Source organism: Cydia strobilella, chromosome Z, assembly GCF_947568885.1.
Source record: "Cydia strobilella chromosome Z, ilCydStro3.1, whole genome shotgun sequence".
Taxonomy (NCBI): Eukaryota; Metazoa; Arthropoda; class Insecta; order Lepidoptera; family Tortricidae; genus Cydia; species Cydia strobilella.
The window spans coordinates 16,110,676-16,135,316 of NC_086068.1; the positions used below are offsets into that span (position 1 = coordinate 16,110,676).

A 24,641-nucleotide genomic window follows, 5' to 3' on the forward strand; every position below is an offset into this window, starting at 1 on the left:
ACCCAAAGTGTATAAAAACGGGACCCTATTACTAAGACTCCACTGTCCGTCTGTCCGTATCTGCTAAATACTTCGACGGGCCAACCCCATTACAACATTTTCACAGATAAGAAATTAGATGTAACAAAACAGTTTATCTTGATGTTGGCCATTATTACGGATTTTGAAGGCATCATAGAGTTTATGATATGTGTGTAAATAAAATCAATTAATTGTTAGAGATAGATTTGTTTAGTGACGCGTTGTACTGGTGGTGGAGATAGATGTAGGGTAGTAGGGCTCAGTCCTCAGCAGGCCACCTGCGTGTAGGCCAGGCTGAAGCCGCGGTTGGCGACGTCGGGCGGGGTGGTGGCCGTGGCGCCCTCGTTGCCGTCCGTCACCACGTACAGCACGAACGGTTTGGCTCCCGCTGGACACAATTATCATTTATTAGGAGGGCTCATGGGTGAATGTTTTGCAAAAATATTGTACAGTGGCGCCCCTAGCGGCGAAATCACACAGCAGGCGGCAACTGTTTCAGTTTAGGGCCTCCCAATCTTTTTCAGTCCGCGGCGCACTTGCAAGTTCAAAATTTCGGCGGCGGCGCCCTAACCTAGCTAGGTCATTCGAAATTGATAGGCAACATGGTGAGGAGGACCGCCTTACGGCGCCCGGCCCTCTTCACTGTCCACGGCGGTCGGCGCCCCAAGGCGCCGCGGCCCACAGCTTGGGAACCCCTGGTATAGTTAGACCAAGATAAGACAGCAACGATTTTGATAGCACATGCACGATTGCACGATTACACTATTTGTGCTATACCTATGATGGCTGTGATAAAGTTTTTAAATATAAACAATTACAAAGCCCAAAAAAAATATGCTCAAAATCACATACTAAAAATCATCAAGTTCTGGGTTTTTCCATGTTTTTCATCTCTCATTTCATCTTAAAACAAAAAATCGTCCGTGATATTTCAATATTATACTCGCTCTTGAAAATGTGGCACACAGACACTTACTTTGAACGGGAACGAAGCCCAGCCCGCAGAAACGGTCAGTGCCGACCGCGAGGCCGGTGGAGATAACTGTAGGGTTGGGTATGACCACGAAGTCCGTGGTGCAGCCGCCGTCGTTCACCGCGCCTACCGTAGTGCCCAGCACGGTGTTGTCCGCTCCCTCCACGTCCCCGGTCACCGTGAACGAGTAGATGTCAGAAGTCTTAAAGAAAAAATTAAGATTATAGGTACATATGAGTACATAGGTATGTATAGGTACATATGAAACATTCGCCGGTTCAATTGTGACGCTTAACTTCAAACTCGGGTAAATCCATTCGACCCTCTCAGCAAATATCTACCCTGTTACCTTTTCTTATTAGGAGGTACCAAAATCGGATAATCTGACAGATGGATTTACCCGAGTTTGAAGTTCAGCGACTCAATTTTAAGTAACATCGCACAACCGTTGCTCGGTTTGTGTTGTGAGTACTATATATATATATAGACGACGATACGTAGAATAACATCCCATTAAAATATAGCGCAATCGATTCTCCTGTCGATTCTGAACAAACTGTTTTTAGGTTTTCAGTGGGTCATGAAACACCGTGTATATATATATATTAGTGATAATTTTTCCATACAAACGTTCTCGAGATTAGTACTTACCTGTGTCGGTACGTTTTGCTTTTTTTGATAATTTTGTTTTTATAATATATATTTAGGTTATTCAGGTTACTAAAAACGGCCAAATAAATGCGCCGTAAATAGACACCATACACAATCGGCAACAAAAAACACAAAAAATCAAAATGGACACAGATAATTTCTTCCTCATTCCATTCCCAAAATTTCGTTACAATTGGTAAAGTTTTGAAGGAGGAAAATGTAGAGAACAATTTTTGGACCGAGCTGCAGTTCTGTATCGCACATTTTTGAGGCTCCGCCCGCGCTTGCGAGACTGCAACTTTGATTTTTCTTAATTCTGAAAAGGGGCTCAACTAATATTTCCTCTTAATTACCTACTATCGGGAAACGAATGCGAGAAAGTCCGCCAAGTACTGAATGCGTACGGACCACGGAGCACCAAAATCTTGTGACAAACTCACGTGATACAGACTATATTAGTTTAAGTAAGTAGGCATATGTTAATGTTAATTGGTATTGCGAGCAAATCCATACTTCCATACTAATATTATTATTATTATAAATATAAATATATGTATTATTTTATTATTATTCTCTTTATTTATTATTTTTCTCATGTTAGGTTTTTTATAATATGCATATAAAAGTAAAATATAAAAACACTTACAAAACAATACAAAATACATATAAACAAATTATAAAAAACCTAACCTAGGGTGCCGCCAGCAGCGGGGCAGGGCCCAAGCTGCCGGTGGTCAGGGCCGCAGAGAGAGGAACCGGCGGACTATCCGCGCCGTGTCCAAGATCACCGCCTTCTGCATCTGACCCTTGATCCAACCACCTAGCGAGAGTCTCTCAAGGTGTTGGTCGAGACTCTTCGCTATGAGACCGTTCGCTGAAACGACTATCGGGACAATGATCGTCGAATCAACATCCCACATGGCGGTTATCTCGTGAGCCAAGTCTAGGTACTTACTGGACTTGTCCTTCTCGGCTTTCACGAGATTCTCATCATGGGGGATGGTGATGTCGACGAGCACGGCCCGGCGCTGCGATCGATCTATTATCACAATGTCAGGCTTATTGGCTACAATAGTCCTGTCAGTGATGATAGATCGATCCCAATAGAGCGTGGCACGACCATTCTCGAGAACTGGCACAGGTAAATACTTGTAGTACGGTACTTCGCGGTCCACAAGGCCGTATAGAAGAGCAAGCTGCTGGTGAATAATCCTGGCTACGAGATTATGTCTGTGCAAGTAGTCGCCGTTAGCAAGATGAGAACAACCGGAAATGATATGCCTGAGTGACTCTCCGGGACGGCGGCATGCCCGACAAATGTCGACCGTACCGTCCTTCAGGATATATTTCCGATAGTTGTTCGTCATCATAACTTCGTCCGCAATTGCACAGGCAAAACCCTCGGTTTCTCCGAAGAGGTCCCCGAATCGTAACCAGTTCACCGACGCGAGCAGGTCTACATCAGGTCCCATGAGGGCCTTGTAGAACCGCCCGTGTAGCACCTTACTCTCCCATACCGCCCTGCGGCCCGCAGCACTTTGTACCACAGGTTTGTGCCAGTTCTCGTTTGCCAAGGAGAGCGGCGTGAAGTTCCTGTCCACCACACTCGTTGTTAAGGAAATAATTCCTGAGATTGCACACCTCGCGGTTGTGGAGATCTTTGGCGTTAAGGAAGCCTCGACCTCCACACTTCCGTGAGATGTACAATCTCATAACTGACGAGCGTGGGTGTAGCATACGGTGTGTGGTGAGCATTAGACGGACCCTCCGATCCAGGGCGTCCAGCTCGGTCTGAGTCCATTATTATTATTATTATTATAAATGCGAAAGTCTGTCTGTCTGTCTGTTACCTCTTCACGCTTAAACCGCTGAACCGATTTAGTTGAAATTTGGTATAGAGCTAGTTTGAGTCCCGGGGAAGGACATAGGGCAGTTTTTATTCCAGAAGTCATCCTTTAAGGGGGTGAAAAGGGGGGTGGAAGTTTGTATGGGGAATCGATAAAAACAGATTGGATAAAAAATAAGCTACCCCAAATTACTAACTCCACACAGACGAAGTCGCGGGCAAAAGCTTAAGCGGTAGGTGACCGTGTATTTTGATTGCTGACTGTCAGAAAGTACCGAATTCGAAAGGCATGCAATGCAAATAATGGAACTGTTTAGTCAATTATAATGAACCTGAGAATATTGTATGGCGCAGTAGCCGGCCTCCATCCTGATGCATATCCCGTAGTTCAAGTTGGCGATCTGGCGAGTGCCGGTGACGAGCGAAGCGCTGAGCGCCGTGTTGGCGGCCGTGCCGTAGTTAAAGCCGGAGATGGTTCCTGTGGTGCCGGTGTAGTACTGCAGGCAGCCGTTGGGCGCTGAAACGGAATGCAGCAGTTGATGACGGAATTGCAAGGCAAGTAGATAGAAACCTGCTATTAACCGTTACGTCGGCAAACGCTTTAAAAATACCTAAGTTGGTACGTAACTGCTGCGTCTTTGAATGCAGTTTTGTTTCTTTTTATCTTGGAGGATATAATCAAACGGAGAAGCCTTGTCTGTAATTTGCTGTACAATTTGCCGGGGAGGGGAACGTCAAATGTAGTATGCGTAACGTCAAAATAGCCATGTCCCATAAAATTTTTCCACACTTCAATTTGCCAATTTCGTGATTATTTTTTTACACGGCACATAAACTTATGCATAATTCATCGATATAAAAAGTCGACACAGTACATCCCAATGGTAGAAGAGCCGGCAGTAAAGTTTCGAACCAACGTGATACCGCGATGAGATGCACAATGGTTTCCCATAAAACTGATGCTAAGTCCGAATTTGATAGTCTGCCACGGCGGAACTAGCCGAAAGTACAAAAAAAATAGCCACTTCCGGTGCGAAAAAGGGGGGGTCATTTAACCCATCTGATACTGCAATAAAAGCTATGGCATCAGTTAGAAATTTACTGGTATATACAGAAAAGCGAAATCTGCCAGTATGATTCCTGCCGGAAGTGCTTGGCATACGCTCTCAAAGGTGACCATCGGGACCCCAAAATTAACCCATCTGATACCAGCATGAAACCAATTCCAGTCGGTAGATATGAACCTTCTCTTCAGGAATATATAAGTCTGCCAGGGCGCTTTCAGCCGAAACACCTTGACATACGAGATTATGTGAGCAACATCCGTGGAACCCGTATTTTGGAATTGTACAGATTACAGACATTTTAATTATTGCAGGCTTATGATTTATTACCTAATGCTTATATTTGTATATTTTTATGCCATTAATAACATATATTTCAAATTTATTAATATACACAATATAATTTGGGCATTAATTTAATACCTGCTTACGGCTTTGTACTTCTTTGTTTGCCTTATAAAGGTGCTAACAAATTAGCTACCGATATCTTTACAGTTGATAGTACTCGGCTCCTGAAGTATATGTAAGTATGAAACATTATAGGTTTTATGATGTTATTTTGAGAAAATTGGAAAACAAATTTGCTTTGTACAAAAAACTCTGTTAATGAGATAATTAAATGATACCTCATTGAACAGATTCTAAAACCTCTTTTAAATATAAAACTTAACTGGCCACTTCACGTTGATAAATCAAATGACACGTTGACAATGACATTTAAGACACACAAGCAGTTAAATACATGATGATTCTTTTTTAGATAGAATTATAGTATATTTATTTTGTTCGGTAAATAAAATAAAAATTATGTGAAATTTTCTTAATTTCTATTAAAAGTTAATTGTTCTAGCGTAAAGTACTATCTCGTAAAATTTCTGTAGCTAATTTGTTAGCACCTTATATATAAATAATAAAATAATTTCAAATTACAATATTCTTTATTTACCAAAATGAACAAAATTATTATTATTACATACTTATTGTAAACGGGTGTGAAAAGACAGGATTTTCAACGTCAAGGACGTTTTTTACCAATAATCCAAATATGAACATTTTACATCATTTTTAGAGTTCCGTACCCAAAGGGTAAAAACGGGACCCTATTACTAAGACTCCGCTGTCCGTCTGTCCGTTTGTCCGTTTGTCCGTCTGTCCGTCCGTCTGTTCGTTTGTCCGTCTGTCACCAGGCTGTATCTCTCATGAACCGTGATAGCTAGACAGTTGAAATTTTCACAGATGATGTATTTCTGATGCCTGTTGTATATTATATAAATATTTAAATGGGGCTCCCATACAACAAAAGTGATTTGTTGCTGTTTTTTTTCCGTAATGGTACGGAACCCTTCGTGCGCGAGTCCGACTCGCACTTGGCCGGTTTTTTATTTGAGTCCCTTGTTAGTTTTTCAATTGTGCACTTGTGAAATCAATTTTTACCCGCCTAATTCAGAGAAAATCAAAGAAAACCAGCAATTTTCTCGATAACCATCCTTAAAACGGGGTCGATCGATATACATAAGAAAAGAAAGAAAGGGGTGAATAGAATTATTTAGTTTTAGTTAGACATCGAATTTATTAACTAGTATTTGCCAACAACAAACCATAAATGCAATTGAAGAAAACATATACATATATGTATATATCTCACTTTCACGATTTTTACACATTATTCTTCGAGACCACGGGGACAACGCCGTACTCGATACGTCGGAGGTAAATCTTAACTTAAATACGCGATTAAGTCCCGTTTCCAATTTACATTTGAAATAGACAAGGGAGGGGTAAAATTAAATGGGGAGAAAATACATTTTATACGATTTGCAGACGACATCGCGGCGTTTGCAGAAACTTCAGCTCAACTAGAACATCTAATGTCTACTGTAGGTTATAGATTTACCTGTCTTTTAGAAAACTAAATATTTTCTTTTATGCCGTTTAGTACAGCTTTGATGTCTACCGTTCTCCAATTCTCCCTCAATTGCTCATAGGTTAACTGGAAGAGATCCCTGAAAGGGATAAGTTCGCCTTTGTACAAATGATGCGTTTTTCTCTTGTTTTATATGTTTGTTTTTGTACAATAAAGAGTTTTACTACTACTACTACTACTAATGTTAACAATGGACACAGTATTTAACTAATTAGGCTTAAAGATAAACATAAAGAAAACTAAGACCCTTACAACTTCAAAATGCAAAACTAATCATCCTCCAATAGTTCTCAACAACATCCCAATTCAGCAGGTTGAAAATTTTAAATATTTAGGTAGCTTAATTACCAGGGACTCCAGGTGCACACCAGACATCGTTGCAAGGATTGATATATGGCAAAAAAAGCTTTCAACCACAAGAAAAAATGATTGAAATCCCGTTTATCATGTAAAAGCAAGAAGCTACTGATTAAGGTGTACATCTGGAGTATAGCCCTTTATGGAAGTGAAAAGTTCATCACACAAATATATGCCCTTATCGGAATTCGAACCCAAGACAGTCGACTTTGCAGGCAGTAAGTAGGCCAGACCGGTCGTCAATAAATTAGTTATCTCAATTTGTAGTATTATAAAACAACAGCCTGAATGTTAAACTACGTCATTTTTGCGTCAACGTCAAGAAATGTACGGGAGAGGTGGGCATGACGGGATACTTAATGTTTCAAGTCCAATAAAACTGAAAATGCTATTCTTTTTAAGTTTATGTTATTTTTAATTTTATCTTTGGTAATCAGTCTTTCATAATCAACACTTACTAGGAACTCTCTTGTTAGATAATTAAATTAAAAATAAATTAAAATGGCCGAAAGTGCCTTCTCTCCATCTTGCCCCTAGGTATGGTAAGATGGGGAACCCCTACGGGACAAGATAAGAATAATTCATAGAAATATTATATTTAGGGCCTAAACAAAACTTCAATTTTTGGCTATTGGGTCCATCGTCTGATAACTTCTCACGAACTGTTTTACTTTTATTTCTTAAGTCGTCTGAAGGACAGATAATGTATTTACAGCTAACATGTACCCCATCTTCCCTTTATAACAGCATCCACCGCTTTTTTCTTGGCCTCTAACCACTCTCCTCTATTTGACTTTCTTTTATACTTTTTCACCGTTCTACAAGAGAAGAATAAATAAATTAAAATCCGCAATTCTTCATCAGTTTATCACTTTAAAACTACGACCGTCAAGATGTACCCCATCTTGCCCCATGTGCCTAATGAAATGCGAAAGTTTTTTGTTAAAAAAAAAACCGTACTTGAAACCAAACAAGTCCTTAGCTGTTGGCGTGATTGCTGGGCCACGGGAATAAATTAATAGTATATATGTGCTGATGATAATAAGGAAACAAACGCAAACCAAATAAACACAAAAACCGGCCAAGTGCCAGTCGGACTCGCGCACGTAAGGTTCCATACCATAATACCATTACGCAAAAAACGGCAAAAAAGTCACGTTTGTTGTATGGGAACCCCACTTAAATATTTATTTTATTATGTTTTTAGAATTATTTAGAATCATTTATTCATCAATTGTGCATTACGGGAAATGAATACAGGTGTTATAAACAATTAGTTATAGTTTGTTATAACGGCAACAGAAATACATCATCTGTGAAAATTTCATCTGTCTAGCTATCACGGTTGATGAGATACAGCCTGGTGACAGACGGACAGACAGACAGACAGAAAGCGGAGTCTTAGTTATAGAGTCCCGTTTTTACCCTTTGGGTACGGAACCCTAAAAATAACAAGGAATATGGCAAAAACAGTTTTTTTGCAAATAAATAATTAACGACACCATTTGTTTAGCCGGTCACTGTGCGAACTGATTGCTATGATGGCGACGCATCGTCATGCGTTAACGGGATTCTGATGGTTAGTCAGTCGTGTCGCCATATAAAGCCGCTACCCCGTCTCGTCTTGCCCCTCTCTCCCCTACACAAGATAGTGATTAGATACACCAAATAGGTGAAAAAACGCCTCAAGCGTAAAAGAAACCACCAAAAATCATTTTATGTCGCATTACAAGCCTGATTTAGCTATGAATACTAATACCCCCTTATTCGTAAAACTTTACGAGCCTGAATTAGTTAAATTATGTTTTATCCTTTTCTTACAAATACATAAGTCAAAATGACAGACAAAGACAAACGATTCATATAGCTAATTCAATGACTATTAATCATATTAATCACATTATTTAATTTATTTTAACTTAATTTATTATAAATATATGTTATTAATAACGTAATAATATACAAATATAAGCATAGAGTAATAAATTAATAACCCTGCAGTATTTGAAATGTCCGTAATATGTACAATTCCAAAATACGGGTTATACGGGTACCACGGATGTTGCGCCACATAATCTCGTATGTCAAGGTGTTTCGGCTGAAAGCGCCCTGGCAGACTTATATATTCCTGAAGAGAAGGTTCATATCTACCGACTGGAATTGGTTTCATGCTGGTATCAGATGGGTTAATTTAGGGGTCCCGATGGTCACCTTTGAGAGCGTATGCCAAGCACTTCCGGCAGGAATCATACTGGCAGATTTCGCTTTTCTGTATCTACCAGTAAATTTCTAACTGATGCCATAGCTTTTATTGCAGTATCAGATGGGTTAAATGACCCCCCCTTTTTCGCACCGGAAGTGGCTATTTTTTTGTACTTTCGGCTAGTTCCGCCGTGGCAGACTATCAAATTCGGACTTAGCATCAGTTTTATGGGAAACCATTGTGCATCTCATCGCGGTATCACGTTGGTTCGAAACTTTACTGCCGGCTCTCCAACCACAAGCAAATTATCAAACTTGTGACACTCTACACAAATGATAGCACAATCGGATTAGGACTAACCTCGAAATCTCTTCCAAAGTTACGAAATTTGGTATGTATGTTACTTAAAGGTCTCTTTTTCATGTCCACACTATTTGACATTTAGGGACCTCGAGGAATCGCAGCCATCTTGGAAAATGTGTACCATCCTGGAGAAATTAGCGTTTTACTCTAAATCTACGTTCTCTGTGAAAATATGGTGTGAGGCAACATTAAAGCTTATTAAATTCTACGCAAACATTTTTCCTCCGTTTATTTTAGTAAATTTGTATTGCATAGTACTCGTGTACCAATTATGGATCCACTGATGTCTATTTTATTGCAATCCACTCAAAAGTTTAGGCGCTAGAAGTAAAAATATGATTTAATATTCGGCGTCCTCTCAAGGCGGCTGTGTTGATTTTTCTTTAATAAAACAAGTGTATACAGGTTGTGAAGGGCAAGAGGAATCTACCGATACGTAATTTAAAAAAATACGTCCAGTATCCTAAGCTACAGGAACAGGGTGTACTGATTATCAGTATTTAACCCATAACCATACTTTCTGTTTAAATCACAGTCGAATAAAATGTTGATATTAGTGTACAAATGTATAGAAAAAAACTGGAATACATATTCCTCAAAGTTTCCTATTAAGAGAATATCCCCTGAATGGGTATAACCGCTAAATATGGATTCAGCAATTATTCTCTATAACAAGATGTATTTCTTCCGCAAAGTAATCTAGGACTTTTTTGTGTAGAATTTAATAAGCTTTAATGTTGCCTTACACCATATAGTCTAGACAAAAAAATTCAAAATCGCTCTCCTTCTTGATTCGACTGGCAAATCATGTTACATTTTGGCAACCGGATTTTTTAACTTAATTTGACCCCGCTGAATCCGAATTTGCCGGTTGCCCGATCGAAATCTTGACCGGAAGTGAGATATTCAAGATGGCGGCCATTATTGCCCTACATAGCGACCCTAATGAGTTCCTCGTATGGAGACCTATATATATATATATATATATATATTTTTTTTTTAATTTTTATTGCAAGGAATAACAGTTGATATAACACGTGTATTCTGAAATTTTTAGCGTTAGCGTCGCACCGCAATACGAATTCCCAGTTCTAAGGCATCGTTATGTTACAAAACTCACTCGAAGGGCTTTAATTATCTTTTAATTTTTTAATATAATTATTCATTTAAATATTTATTCAATGGTTGAATCTTTTAGCACGCATTTGAAACCTTTAATCTATGTACGCGAAGTAAAACTCTTTTGGTGAAAAAAAAGCGTCTAGTATGAGAAAAGGTACGAATATTAAATGAATTTTTCGTTTTATTAAGCAATTAATCGGGATTGTGATGTGTAAACTGACACTTCAAAACCTAAAACCTTACATATTGTATAAAAAAGTCAAATTTTTATGTTTCACGCACGATTTAGCCCCCTAAACCAAAAATTGTTATAAATACAAATGTTAAGGACTTGTAAGTGAGTATGATTTTATTTTACCTATTTTTAACAAAGTCATTACTTTTACCTACGCGAATCAAATGTGTATTTTAAAGTATCTAAAAAAAATTTGATTGTAATGAGGGCTAGCGCGTATGAATTCGCCGATAGGGGCGCTAGTGTAGATGGTGGTCTTTTCCATAGTTCGAAATGTCAAATGTCATTTGTCACTTCAATGACTGACAGCTGTTCTTTAGTCTATTGGACCACCATCAACAGAGGCGCCAACTGGTGATCAAAAAAACGATAGCCCTCATTAACTTAACACTTTAAACTTTCGCGTTTTGAACACATAATTAATGTCATTAACGGGTCTAACGCGATTAAATTTCATTATTTTACTTTTTTCCGACGTTTCGGTTAGGTTGCACTAGCTGTGCTCACGGAAGACTGACGTTCCAGCCAAATGTCAATTGAAATATTGGTAAACAACACTAAACTACCCGACATTAGTTTATATAGGTAAATGCTATATATATATATTAAAAAGTCAAAAAAAAGGTAAAATAATGAAATTTAATCGCGTTAGACCCATTAATGACATTAATTATGTCATTAACTTTCTTCCTTTAATATCGTTTTAAATACCCTAGAAAAAAGTGTTTCGAATGTTTTTTGTAGAAAATTGTATGTATAGATTATTTATTTAAAAGAACTTATTTAGCTTTTGGCCACCGTTTACGAGTTTGTTACGAAAAACTACAAAGGAACTTTAAAATTGATTATAATTAATTTTTCCGCTTTAATATCATTTTTAAATATTGATCCTAGCGAAAAGTGTTCCACATGTTTCTTGTAGGAAATTCTATGTTAATTATTTACGTAACATATTTTTTTTGCTATCCGTCATACTTTACAAATTATTTACGAAAAACTAGAAAAAGGAACCTTAGAATTGATTATAATTAACTTTCTCTCTTTAATATCTATTTAAATATTGATCCAAGGGAAAAGTATAATAAATCTTTTTTGTAGAAAATTTTGTGTAGATTATTTAAGTTACACAACATTATTTGCTATTGGCCGCCGTTTAAGAGTTATTTACGACAACCTAAAAGAGGAACCTTAGAATTGATTATAATTTACTTTCCCGCGTTAATATCTCTCTGAATATTGATCCTATCGAAAAATTATATGGAATCTTTTTTGTAGGCAATTTTATGCAGATTACTTATGTGTAGAATATTTTTTGCTATGCGCCACAGTTTACGAGTTATTTACGAAAACCTAAAAAAGAGACCTTAGAATTGATTATAATTAACTTTCCCGCGTTAATATTTCTCTGAACATTGATCCTAGCGAAAAATTGTACGTAATCTTTCTTGTAGGCAATTTTATGCAGATTACTTGTGTAGAAGAATATTTTTTGCTATGCGCCACCGTTTAAGAGTTATTTACGAAAACCTAAAAAAGGGACCTTAGAATTGATTATAATTTACTTTCCCGCGTTAATATCTCTCTGAATATTGATCCTATCGAAAAATTGTACAGAATCTTTCTTGTAGGCAATTTTATACAGATTACTCGTGTAGAAGAACATTTTTTGCTATGCGCCACCGTTTACGAGTTATTTACGAAAACCTAAAAAAAAGCTTTTGTTTAATCTTTAGTGCTGTATATTTGAAACCATAGCAGATGGGTACTCCAAACTTTCAGAAAATACGTGTTACTATTACTGCTATTTTCTGTAATAATTATTATATAAAAATTTATTAAAAAAATATGGGTCTCCTCTCCATACAAGGAACTCATTAGGGTCGGTAATAATGGCCGCCATTTTGAATATCTGACTTCCGGTAAAGATTTCGATCGAGCAACCGGCAAATTCGGATTCAGCAGGGTCAAATTAAGTTACATAACCCGGTTGCCAAAAAGTAACATGATTTGCCAGTCGAAATCGATTTTGTCAAAAATATGACCTGAATAATATTTTCACGGAGAACGTAGATTTAGAGTAAAACGTAAATTTTTCCAGGATGGCACACATTTTCCAAGATGGCTGCGATTCCTCGAGGTCAAATAGTGTGGACATGAAAAAGAGACCTTTAATTAACATACATACCAAATTTCATAATTTTGGAAGAGATTTCCAGGTTAGTCTTAATCCGATTGTGCTATGAGGAATAACAAATAAATGATAGATATACATCTCTTTTTGACACATTATCTAATGGGTTTGGCCGGTCGAAGTGTTTAGCAGATGGCGCCAGCATAGCTTGCCCTGTCAATCCCTAGAATTGTGTCAAATTTTTGTTTTTTTAATGCCCTGGATGCCAGCCCTTTAAGCCAAATCTCATAGAAAAAGGGGCAAGCTATGATGGCGCCATCTCTGCAAACCTTTGACAGTTGCCAACCCCATTCGTAAGGAAGTTAGCCTAAGTTCCTAACTAACTTAGTTAGGGACGGGTATACATGTTTGCGAAGCATTTTTGCCCGGTTTCCATGCTTTAGTCCTTCTTCGGTGGTCCAACCAATAGACAACATTTGTACCAATGGCGAGGCGAATGACGAAGTACCTATACAGGATTGACGAGCTCAAATGTGTGAACTAAAAAATCCGCACGAATGTATGTACAACACCTGTTTTAAGGGACTGACCTAATCCAGGGCAATCACAGGCAATTTGTGTAAGCTTTACGTTCCACCGTCTGCTGAATGTGGTACTTGAGGTAGCAGTGATTGTGACTGTGATTGCCGTGTCGCCGTTGAAGTCGACGAAGATGGTCTGGCCGGTGTTGTCGCCGCAGAGTGTTGGCACGATAGTGTTCCCGCCCGTCACAGTGATGGAGTCCGTCGTGCAGACGCCGTCACCGTCCGGTTGAGCGAGCACCATGTCCAGGAAGTCGATACGTAGCTGGAATAATGTCACTTTTAATCGCTTTTCGCTATAGCATTTGATGGTCGTCTTTGATCTTTCGAACGGCCAAAGAATATGAAACAAGTGATTACGCCCAACTATGGCGGCCGGGTAAGGACGTGTTGTTCACGTTGGTGGTGCTGCCGGAAACACGGGCAGCTGGGACAGTAAGAATAACGATTACCTGACAGATGTTAATGCTGCATCGGTTGACGATGATGCTGCAGGCGGCGTCGCCGGCATACGCGGCCGGGTACCCCGGGCTCGTGAAGTACGTGTTGTTCACGTTGGTGGTGCTGCCGGACTCACGGGCCGCTGGGACGGTAACAATAACCTTTACCTGACAGATGTTACTGTTGCATCGGTTGACGATGATGCTACAGGCGGCGCCGCCGGCGTACGCGGCCGGGTACCCCGGGCTCGTGAAGTACGTGTTGTTAACGTTGGTGGTGCTGCCACACCCGCGGGCCACTGGTAACAATTATACAAAAATGTGTGGAGTTAGACCAAGCTAACTCGGCACCGATTTTGATAGCACAGACTGTGCATTTTTAAAGTCAAACTTCTATGAAAGCACAGAATAAATAATGGTACTACCGTACAGAAAGGAAACTTCCTACAAAACCGATCTTTGACAGCGGTTCAGGGTCGAATCATGTTGTTCCTTTCTAATATATGACACTATCCCTTTCGGCTATTTAGGGTTGTCAAAATTCAAGTCATTATCTTATCTGTGGTCGTGCACGCAAAGGGACGTCAAGCTGTGCCAACCCTAATAATTGCTCGGAGCAATGCTGAGCCGAACGGAGCCAAGTTTGCCCGAAGCGAGGAGTTTCGCACCCCTGGCTCAGGTTTGGTAGTCTTTTTAAAATTAGCTTTTTGGTCAAATCAAAGCTTAAACGCGTTTTTTGTATAGTTTGTCGTTCGACATTGGTACTCGACTTATATGTAGAACTGATAAAAAGAGGAATTACTTAAAAGGAAGTTGGTATCCAATAATTTTATAGGTGCTTTGCATAAATGCCTGGTCCTTACCTACGCAGCATCGGCCTCTTCTCGAAGCGCATGTTCCAGTGATGGTCCCATTGAGGTCGTTACACTCCCGGCGCGCCAAACACGTGCCATTCATGGTGTTGGTAGTCGAGCACTCCGTATTCGCAAAGCGTACGATGCTCCCTCCGAATGGAAACACTGGAAATAGGATGGATTATGGGTTACACTTAGAGCGTTTTCACAGTGACCGATCCGATATCGGTGTCGGATGACCTATATAGAAAAACAGCTGCTAGAAAATGCCCTATGGCAGCGGTGCTCAAACTTTTTGGTGGCGGAACCCTTTTGGAAAGCGAAATATTTGACTAAGCCCCAAAAAAAAAAACGTTCGTCACTGTAGACCAGACTTACCTATAAAAGAGCTGCGTTATTACAAGCATTCTCGCGGAGCCCCAACAGAGGCTTCGCAGAGCCCTAGGGCTCAGCGGAGTACACTTTGAGAATGGCTGCCCTATGGTATCAAGTCCTTTTATTTTTGTATTAACGATTTCTATTGAACACAAATAATACAAAAAGGCTACTTTCTTATTCTCTGTAGTCGTATCCGACATCTGATATCGGATCGGACAATATGAAAACGCTCTTATGTATGCCTACACTTTATTCGCAGGTGCTGGGTGCGTAGCCAACTTGCAATCGTTAACGCTCGGTAGCGAACGAAACTCAACTGTCATTGTCGCACTAGTGGGGAAGAGTGATTGAGAGAGATGACTACGATACGCTACGAAGCATTAGGTAACGATTGGCACGTTGGCTACGCGCCGCGCGGTCTCCGCGGACTCTAGGGTTAGGGTGATATTACATCTGTCCAATTTCTTTGTCCAATGTGTATTTGCGTCTCACATTTTGCTTAGTGAGAGAGTGAGACGCAATGCACATTGGGCCAAGACATTGGCCAGGTGGCATACCAACCTGAGGGACTAAAGTCTAAAACAAAACACAAACGTACCTACTCAAAAGACAGTCCATCATCCCTTGTTTGTCCGTCGGTAGGTAGGTAAAATAAATAAATGAAGAGAAAAATAATAATGTACCCCACTCATACACTAGATACATTATACCTACTATAAATGAAGGGTACACGGAAAGAACATGTCGTCACTTTTTTCGGAAAATAAGATTTTCATTTCAAAATGTAGAGCTGTTAATGAACTATTAGTTATATATTTTGCTACCACTGTATAATATATGTAACAACTTTTTTTTTGTTAAAAGAGCCTGGTCACGGAATCACCATACATTTTGACATGGATCCAAATTTAAAAATCGCGATTACTCAAAATGTTACTAAAGCGACGTCATGTTCTTTCCGTGTACCCTTCAAATAGTACTACTACTCAGCAGTCGGGTGTCGGGTGTAACCCTCTACTTCATGTACCTACTGCGCATATACTCTATCTAACAGTTAGTTATCTGTGCTGCGCAAGCATGTTCGCGCAACAGCGGCCATTTTATATAGATAGATAGATGAATGTTTTATTTGTGCAGCTGCAATTACACACAATATTAATTTACAAACACATCGGAAAAAAAAATACTAATTACTACTTACACTAACAAAGAAATAAAATTATAACGAAAACACCCTAATAAAAATGAAACAGAAATGGTGTAAAATTATGCGCAAACTGTGTGCGTTGCAGCAGGACAAAAGGGTTACGGCTCAGTCATACGCTTCGTTCTTTGGAGCAAAGCACTGATTTTCTGCCGGAACCCAGGTCACAACAGATAATATATATACGATGTGCTTACGTAAGCGGAATGAAATGTACTGTGTAAAGTGTGATTATATGTGCATGTCGTGTGATAATTACTTGATTAAATATTAAGACAGTAGGTAAATGACCCGTGTGTAGTGTATACTGTGTGTAAGTCTCCAAGTTGTGTGACATTCTAGTTGTGTGACATCAGCCCCACCATGTTATATCCTGAAATCTGCAACCAAATAGCCGAATGGAATCCCAGCGGTTTGTTTTTCAAGAAGTATTTTTTTAAAGTGACTTTTAAATGTCTTTTTAGATTTAAGCTGTCTTAAAGGCGGGGGGATATCATTCCAGCATTTGGTCGCAAGAAAACGGAAACAACCGGTAAAGGCAATCGTCCTATGAGGATGTACTTCTAAAATGCAACGTCGAGTAGATCTTGTGGCATGTCGATTATGAAAAGAAGAAATATTTATTTTAGAATAAAGATACTCGGGTGACTTGCAATTTATAACGCCAAAGAGAAGACAAGCAAGGTGTAAATGTCTACGTGATGCCGTATTCAGAGTCGAAGATTTGTTCAAGAACGGTGTGATATGGCTCCTTGGAGGAACTTTGTATTAATCGACGAGTTTTTTGTTGCAAACGAGGCCCGTATATCACATCGCCGTAGTTCAACTTTGACAATATGAGCGATTCGCATAATGTCAAGCGGACTTTTCCATTTAGAAGGTTTCTTACTTCATACAATACTTTCAATCTAAAGAAACATGATTTGGCTAACTCTGCTGTGTGTTTTTCAAACCTTAACTGGTCGTCTATTATTATACCCAGGTTTCTGGCCTCCTCTACTCGCTCAATAAATGATCCTCTAATATTTAGTTGAGGGCTACCATTTAAGATTCGAGAAATCTGAGTTTTACTGCCCAAAATCATAAACTTTGACTATTAAGTCAAAGTTATTGTGATTGTAGTTGTTGTGATTTTTTTTTCAGAGTTTAGCAACAGATTGTTTTGTTCAGCCCAAGCGGAGATACTTTCGAGGTCCTCATTTATTTTATTAATTGAGTCAGCAAAGTCACAAGGACGGGCTGAGTAGTACATCTGAACATCATCCGCATACAAGTGATATTGACAATGCTCAATAACTTTAACAATGTCAGCGCTATATATTATATAATAAAAAGTAAGGGACCTAGAATGGAGCCTTGTGGGACTCCGCGATTTAGGGGTCTAGAGTCAGACACCAACAAAGTGCCATCGTTTTTAGCAATTTTAACTGACTGCATACGCCCAGCAAGGTAACTTAGTTAAACCACGAGAGTAACCCTAAGTTTACACCGTAATAAATTAACTTAGATAGAAGCAAGTCAATATTGATGCAGTCAAACGCACGAGAAAAATCCAACAATACTAAGCAAGTACCCTTGCCTGAGTCTTGGCCATAAAAAATATTGTCCAGATAGACAATAAGGGCAGTTACAGTCCCCATACCCCACGAAATCCTGACTGTAATTGAGGTAGGATATTGTTTTTTTCTACATACTTATATAACTGCTCATAAACAGCTTCCTCTAATATTTTCGAAAGAAAAGGTAAAATACTTATAGGCCAAAGTTCTTTGAGCTCAGTAGGGTTATCCACCTATGGCAGAGGCGTAACTATGGCAAACTTCCACAATGATGGCACCTCACCGGTCAAAATAGAGCTATTAATTATGGCTGTTAATACTGACAAAGTACGAGGAAGAGTAAGAAGCACCATATCTCTACTGATTCCATCCACGCCAACTGCATTGGTGGTAACATACAATATATATTTTCCCACTTGACCCTCTTCGACAGGTTTTAAGCTAAAAACAGAGTTACTGAAGCGGTTTTGTTCAAATTCCAACATGGTGGACAAAGAAACCCTATCACTACCAGGCACATTCAAAAAACTATCATTAATTATATTTGGATTATTGAAATGATCGGGAAGTCTGTCACGAGTGTTATCTGTTAACACATTATTTTTAATATTTTTCCAGTGATTTTGAGTCTTTGTATTTTGCATTGATATGGTGATTGTAGTAACTTTTCTTTTCATTAAATATACTTTGTTTTACTAGTTTCTTTAATTCATTTATCATAGAGTAACTTTAATATTAAAAAACATCTTTATTTCGAAGAACAGACTTCATAGTTGTTAGTAACAAATTAAAACAAAACAAATAAACTTAAAGCTAAAGGTAATTAATGCAAAAAAGTAAAACTAAATTATAACAAATACAATATTACCCCCCACTCTGATTATCCCCCGGACCAAATGTGCCAAAAATACTGGCGGCATTACCTCGCTGAATGGCCAGGGATATCTTTTGGACGAGGAAAGAACCAGAGCGAGGGTCGCCGCCCCTTTCTCTTAAGCGTCGCCCTATATCCTTAATAAAGGCTTTGGCCTCGGCACACCAAGGTCCAGCCGTCTCGACGGCAACCGGGACAAAATCATACACCTGTTCAAGGTTCGCGTACTTGCTATGCTTGAACCTAGCAGCACTTTCCGCCGCTGCACCTGCCTTGTTCACCGTGCGCGCGAGATGAGTGGGAGCAAAAGTACTCACACACGTGGCATCCCAAAGTAAGCTGCGGCCCTTCGCCCAAGGAACAAGCGTAAGGCCGTCCGGTCTCTTACCGTCCAAACGACTTAGACCCTGGGGCTCCATGATGCATGGGACGTTCGCCGACACCAAAGCTCGCCTTGTATGCTGAATAAGCCTCGTTACGCTCTCTTATCTTTTTAAAATATTGGCCTGAAATTATTTGCTATTTATTTTGATTTCTCGCAAAACACTTGTTATGATTCCGATATTTTATTGATAACAGGTGTTAAATAAACAGATAATTGTAAAAATATTTAAATTTTGAGTGGTTTAAATAAACATATTTTTTAAGCAAAATAAAAATGAAAAAAAAAAAAAAACAATATAGACCTCACTGAATCTCATTGGTGACAGTTTCCATATAAACTAAGATTTATATATTTTGACTTAATTATCAAATTTTTGAATTGTGTACGAATTACTAAGTTACATTTATATCGAATATTTAAAAAAAACTGAGCTTATTTTTCACAGCTCACAGGAAATACTGGGGATTTTTTTTGTTTATAATCATAAGAAATATAATTGTTATATTATCTCGACGGTAGGACTTGGTCAGTATAGTGTTCTAGAAATTGACCCTAGGGTCATTAATTTCCTGAAGAGCTCAATAACTGCACCGGGGATTATAGTATCGTGGGCATCTGTAAACCCTAAATATTGATTAGAAAAAGCTTTCGCAACTGTAGGAATTAATGCAAGGAAAAACATTTCGACCCCCGCCTATTTAGCGGTAGTTCGTTACGTGATATTCAAGCACATCTATACAAGGTTTTATTTCCGTTCCCTGTCATGCAATATTTCATGCATGTATAAAATAAATGTGATGAATTGATGATAATTGTAATATTATTCCATTGCAGTATGATATTGAGACTTTTTGTCAAAAGCCTATTTCACATTATTTTAACTCGATCTGTAGGCATAACCATGGAGACTATATAACACTGGCTCTGGGAACCGATTTTTGAATTTCGATCGCTCGATTTCATCACTCGAAAATCGGTGGAAAACGGCCCAATGCTAATTTTTAACACGCTTTTATTAGGTCGACCTGTATGTAACTAACTAATCTAAGGTAACTAATTAAACCATCTTCCCGGTTTCCGATGAAGCTGAAAATTTGCATACGCATGTAAGTCGGGTGACAATGCAATATTATGGTACCATCGAGCTGATCTGATGATGAAGACAGGAGGTGGTCATAGGAACTCTGTGATAAAACAACGCAACCTAATTGTGTTTGGGGTTTTTAAGAACATTGTATTGTTGTTTTCTATGGAGCGACATGTTCACCTCGGCTCGGTGACAAGCTCTTAAATAAAGAGAAAAAGAAAATAAAAGAAAATGTCTCGATGAGTATTAGTTGCCTGTGGAAAAAAAGTACAGTCAGCAATAAAAGCTTGTACCTTGTACCTAAAATTTAATTTAGCTTGTAAAAAAAACTTATTGAAATACGACCGATAGGAATTGGGAATCTAGTGGTATTCACACTCATTTTCAATGAGGGCTACCGTTTTTTAACCGACTTCAAGATTTCAAAAGGAGATGTATGGCTTATAAAAAAAAAGATTTCAAAAGGAGGAGGTTATCAATTCGGTTGTTTTTTTTATTTATTTTTTATGTTTGTTACTCCATAACTCCGTCATTTCTGGACCGATTTTAAAAATTCTTTTTTTGATTGTAAGTATATAGATTGGTCCTGTTTCTGCCAAAATGCAGTTCTGATGATGGGATCCATGAGGAATCGAGGGAACTCCTCAAATGTTAAAGGCATACATATAGTGATTTTAGTATTTTCATCAATAAATCAAGCACTTACATTTAAAAAAGTGACATTTGATGAAGTGGAACTGCTGATGATGATCAGAACGGAACTCTTCAATGACGCATAGTTCACGTTTGGCGATTTGTCCTCTTCGTTATGTTTGTTAAGCAAGTTAGGTTTTCAAGAAACATTTTTGTCAAGCTCGAGTTCTGATGATGAGACCCATAAGGAACCGAGGGAACTCCTCAAATGTGAAAGCCATACATATTGTGATTTTTGTATTTTTATCAACAAATCCAGCATTTACAATTAAAAAAGTGACTCTTCAATGACACATAGTTAAACTCTATCTTTGCTTCAGTTAAATGCCTAGATACACTTCACTAACGAACTGAGGGCCGATTATTGAATTTCGACCGCTCGATTTAGATTTATTTCATTAAATAATATCTCCACTACTAGGCATTTAAATGCTACTAATGAGGGCTACCGCGTTTAATTTCGCCGCTAGGGGCGCTAGTGTAGATGGAGGTCTTTCAAAATGTCAAATGCATAGAAGTTTTGGGGGTTTCAAGCTTTTTTATCGGGAATTTTCACTCCTTATTGATAATTGTGGTAAATCTTTGTCCATCTTTGATTAATCATGGTAAACAACGTCTTCCTGCTGGCCAGCCCAGGTATCCTCTTTTCACGTTCCGATCCTCATCCATTCCCTCAAGATGGACCAACCAACGGAGTCTGTGAGCTTTAGTCAACCAAAGCTATTAAAGACATCCTAATTTATACATATGTATAGTTTTATTTTTTATTTTATTTATTAAGTACAGCCACATCGTATGTATTACATATTATTATGTTGCATTACGATATAATATAGTTAAGGAATTTAAGATATTTTTCATTTCTCATGCTCTGAAAGATCTGATTGTTGTTCTAAAAGGTGCGCAGAAAATGATACGTGTCTGCACTAGAGCATTTTACGTTCAAAGTACGATTTTTTAAAATTTTTTGCTATTTGGCTACGGAACCCTAAAAAAGCGTCCCGTGCAGCTAAAGGGTGTACTGATTATCAGTATTTAAACCCATAACCCTACTTTCTGTTTAAGTCGCAGTCGAGTAAAATGTTGATATTGGGGTAGAACGTGTACAAATGTATAGAAAAAAGTGAAATTCATATTCCTCCAAGTTTCCTATTAAGAGAATATCCCCTGAATGGGTATAAGCGCTAAATCTGGATTCAGCAATTATTGTCTATAACAAGATGAATTTTTTCTGCAAAGATCTAGGACTTTTTTGTGTAGAATTTAATAAGCTTTAAGGATGACTCGCGTTAAACCGGGCGGTGTCCGGGCCGGAGCTTCCGGCGCTTACTTTTCTATGACATGACAGGTGATCACGTGATGCTTTCCATAGAAAACGAAGCGCCGGAAGCTCCGGCCCGGACACGGGCCGGTCTAACGTGAGTCGTCCTATAATGTTGCCTTACACCATATTTTCATAGAGAACTTATTTTTAACGTATTACGCAAATTTCTCCAGGATGTTACACATTTTCCAAGGTGGCTGTGATTCCTCGAGGACCCCAAATGTCAAATAGTGTGGACATGAAAAAGAGACCTATAATTAACATATGTACTAAATTTCATAACCATCTAAGAGATTTCGAGGTTAGTCCTAATCCGATTGTGCTACTAAAACAGATGTCGCTTGTATCACACACATCTCGCAGGGCCGTAAAATAAAGTGTCTACTTACAAATCTTTCCTCTTCTGTGCCTCTCGTCGTCCGCTTCTTCGGAATCCAGTTCCTCTTTATCAAAATTCCACTCCCTGTTGCTGGCGCCGTGTATCCCATCTGAGCCATCGTAGTTAACGGAAATAGCCAAAGCGGCGATTAAGGAAGACCCCAGTATCATTAAGAAAACTTTGCAACTCATTTTTAACTGCTACCACCACTGTACACAACACTCAGCAAAATAACCAGAATATAATATATTAAATATTAGCGAAGTTCTTTGTTAACCAAGGCACGGTCCCACTATACTGAATTTCAATTTGAGGAGTGTAAAGCCGTGCAACCGTCGCCAAAATGGTAAAGGAGTTGACAATCATGTATATATAATGTAGGAGGTAACGGTTGCCGTGTTTGTGCAAGGTGTTAGGGTTGATACCGTTCTTTAGTTAGCACCCGCCGACCTGGAGAACTACTTACGTCTCTACAAGCTGCTAGGAAAGGTATGTCACACATCACTAACTAGGCAGGTAATTGTTAAATCATGTGAACCTTATGTGCCACAGATTTCATTGCCAATGCCAAGGGCGTATTTAAGGGTGTGAGTCCTTTTCCGTATTTTCCAAAATAATCATGGTAGATACATTTGTTATTTTACCACACCAGCTCGTAAATGCTTTCTTTATGCTCAAAATCTGATATCTAACAGTTGCATTTTATCCACAAGAGCGGCAAAGTTTTTTCATAGTATTTTTGAGTTGTTTTCTCATGTTGGCTGTTAGAATTGACTTTGAAATAATGATTTTGAATGATAAATATTTTATTCATTTGGATTCGATTTGTAATTAAACTAATTGACTCAGTAGCAAAGTTTGTTTAACCCACGTGCCTTGAATCCCTCGTAATGCTCAAGATTCCACATTTCGAAACATATTTATAATCTTTCGTTTGCTCGGGTATCAATATTGCCACGAGGGATTAAACAACAACTTTGCCCCCCTGAAAAACAAATAACTATTCCATAGTATAGATACATATGTAGATTTATAAGATTTATAAGTTTTACTGTGCCATGTACTAACAATAATATGGATTTTTATTCGAAATACAAATATTGATTGATTGATTACATAGAAAAATAAGTGATGCAGAGCCGTATTCGCGTAAATACGGCGAAATAAATTTTACAGTACATTTGGTGCTACTTTCTCGCACTAGTGCGTAAAAGAGCACTTTTCGTGCATATGTCGAAAGTTTAAAGGGCCATATGAACTGTAAAACGTTGTACGATACACGTGCGAATAGGTAATTCGCAACTCGTGTCGATTTAAAACACTCCCTGCGGTCGTGTTTTAATTTATCGCCACTCGTTTCGAATTTCCTCTTTTCCGCACTTGTATCGTAAATGTATCGTGTATTCTCAAGCATGCAATGAAATGTCATTACGTGCGTTATAACAGAGGGCCTACCGCGAACCACGTTCAACGTGTTGCCTCCCTGTCACACTTAACTACGAATTTACAAGTCCGACAGAGTATCAAAGTATCACGTTTCGGGCGGAGCAACTCGAGAGAACTGTAAAGGAATTTCATACAAAGTTAAAGGCAGGGAAGTATTTTTATTTTATTTTAATGTAAACATGGCGTCTGGCGTCTGTGTTCAAGAACAGGCTAAACAGCTGAATTATTTTTTTTTCATTTTTTTTTCATCCTAATTAATAATAATTTATATATTATTAGAATCCAGTACCTATTTCTCGGTTGGTAGCTATTTAACTATCTTAACTTTCGCTTGTAAAATACAATTTAAAAAGCTATTGTGTTTATAATGAGTATTTTCCAAATGGCCTTATTATATAGCCTATGCTATTTATGGCCTATGCTATGCTATGTTATGGCCTTATCAATGACACCTTTCTATTGAAATGTAATTATAAATTTAATGATTATCAGTGCGTTGCTCCCTTACATAAGTTACACATTTGTAGTGGCATGTTGTTGGAAGGCC

The 24,641-nt window shown here is 38.5% G+C and overlaps 1 protein-coding gene across 1 annotated transcript; it reads right to left on the minus strand.

The window, feature by feature from the left end:
• Positions 1 to 216: 216 nt before the first annotated feature.
• On the minus strand, positions 217 to 22,818 carry LOC134754712 (uncharacterized). The gene is made up of 7 exons (XM_063691046.1): positions 22,659 to 22,818; positions 14,775 to 14,930; positions 14,080 to 14,210; positions 13,481 to 13,736; positions 3,824 to 4,008; positions 998 to 1,196; positions 217 to 409 (listed from the first exon to the last, which is right to left on the minus strand). Exons 1-7 carry the CDS (start codon positions 22,816 to 22,818, stop codon positions 288 to 290), a joined length of 1,209 nt encoding a protein of 402 aa, XP_063547116.1. The 3' UTR covers positions 217 to 287.
• Positions 22,819 to 24,641: the final 1,823 nt, after the last annotated feature.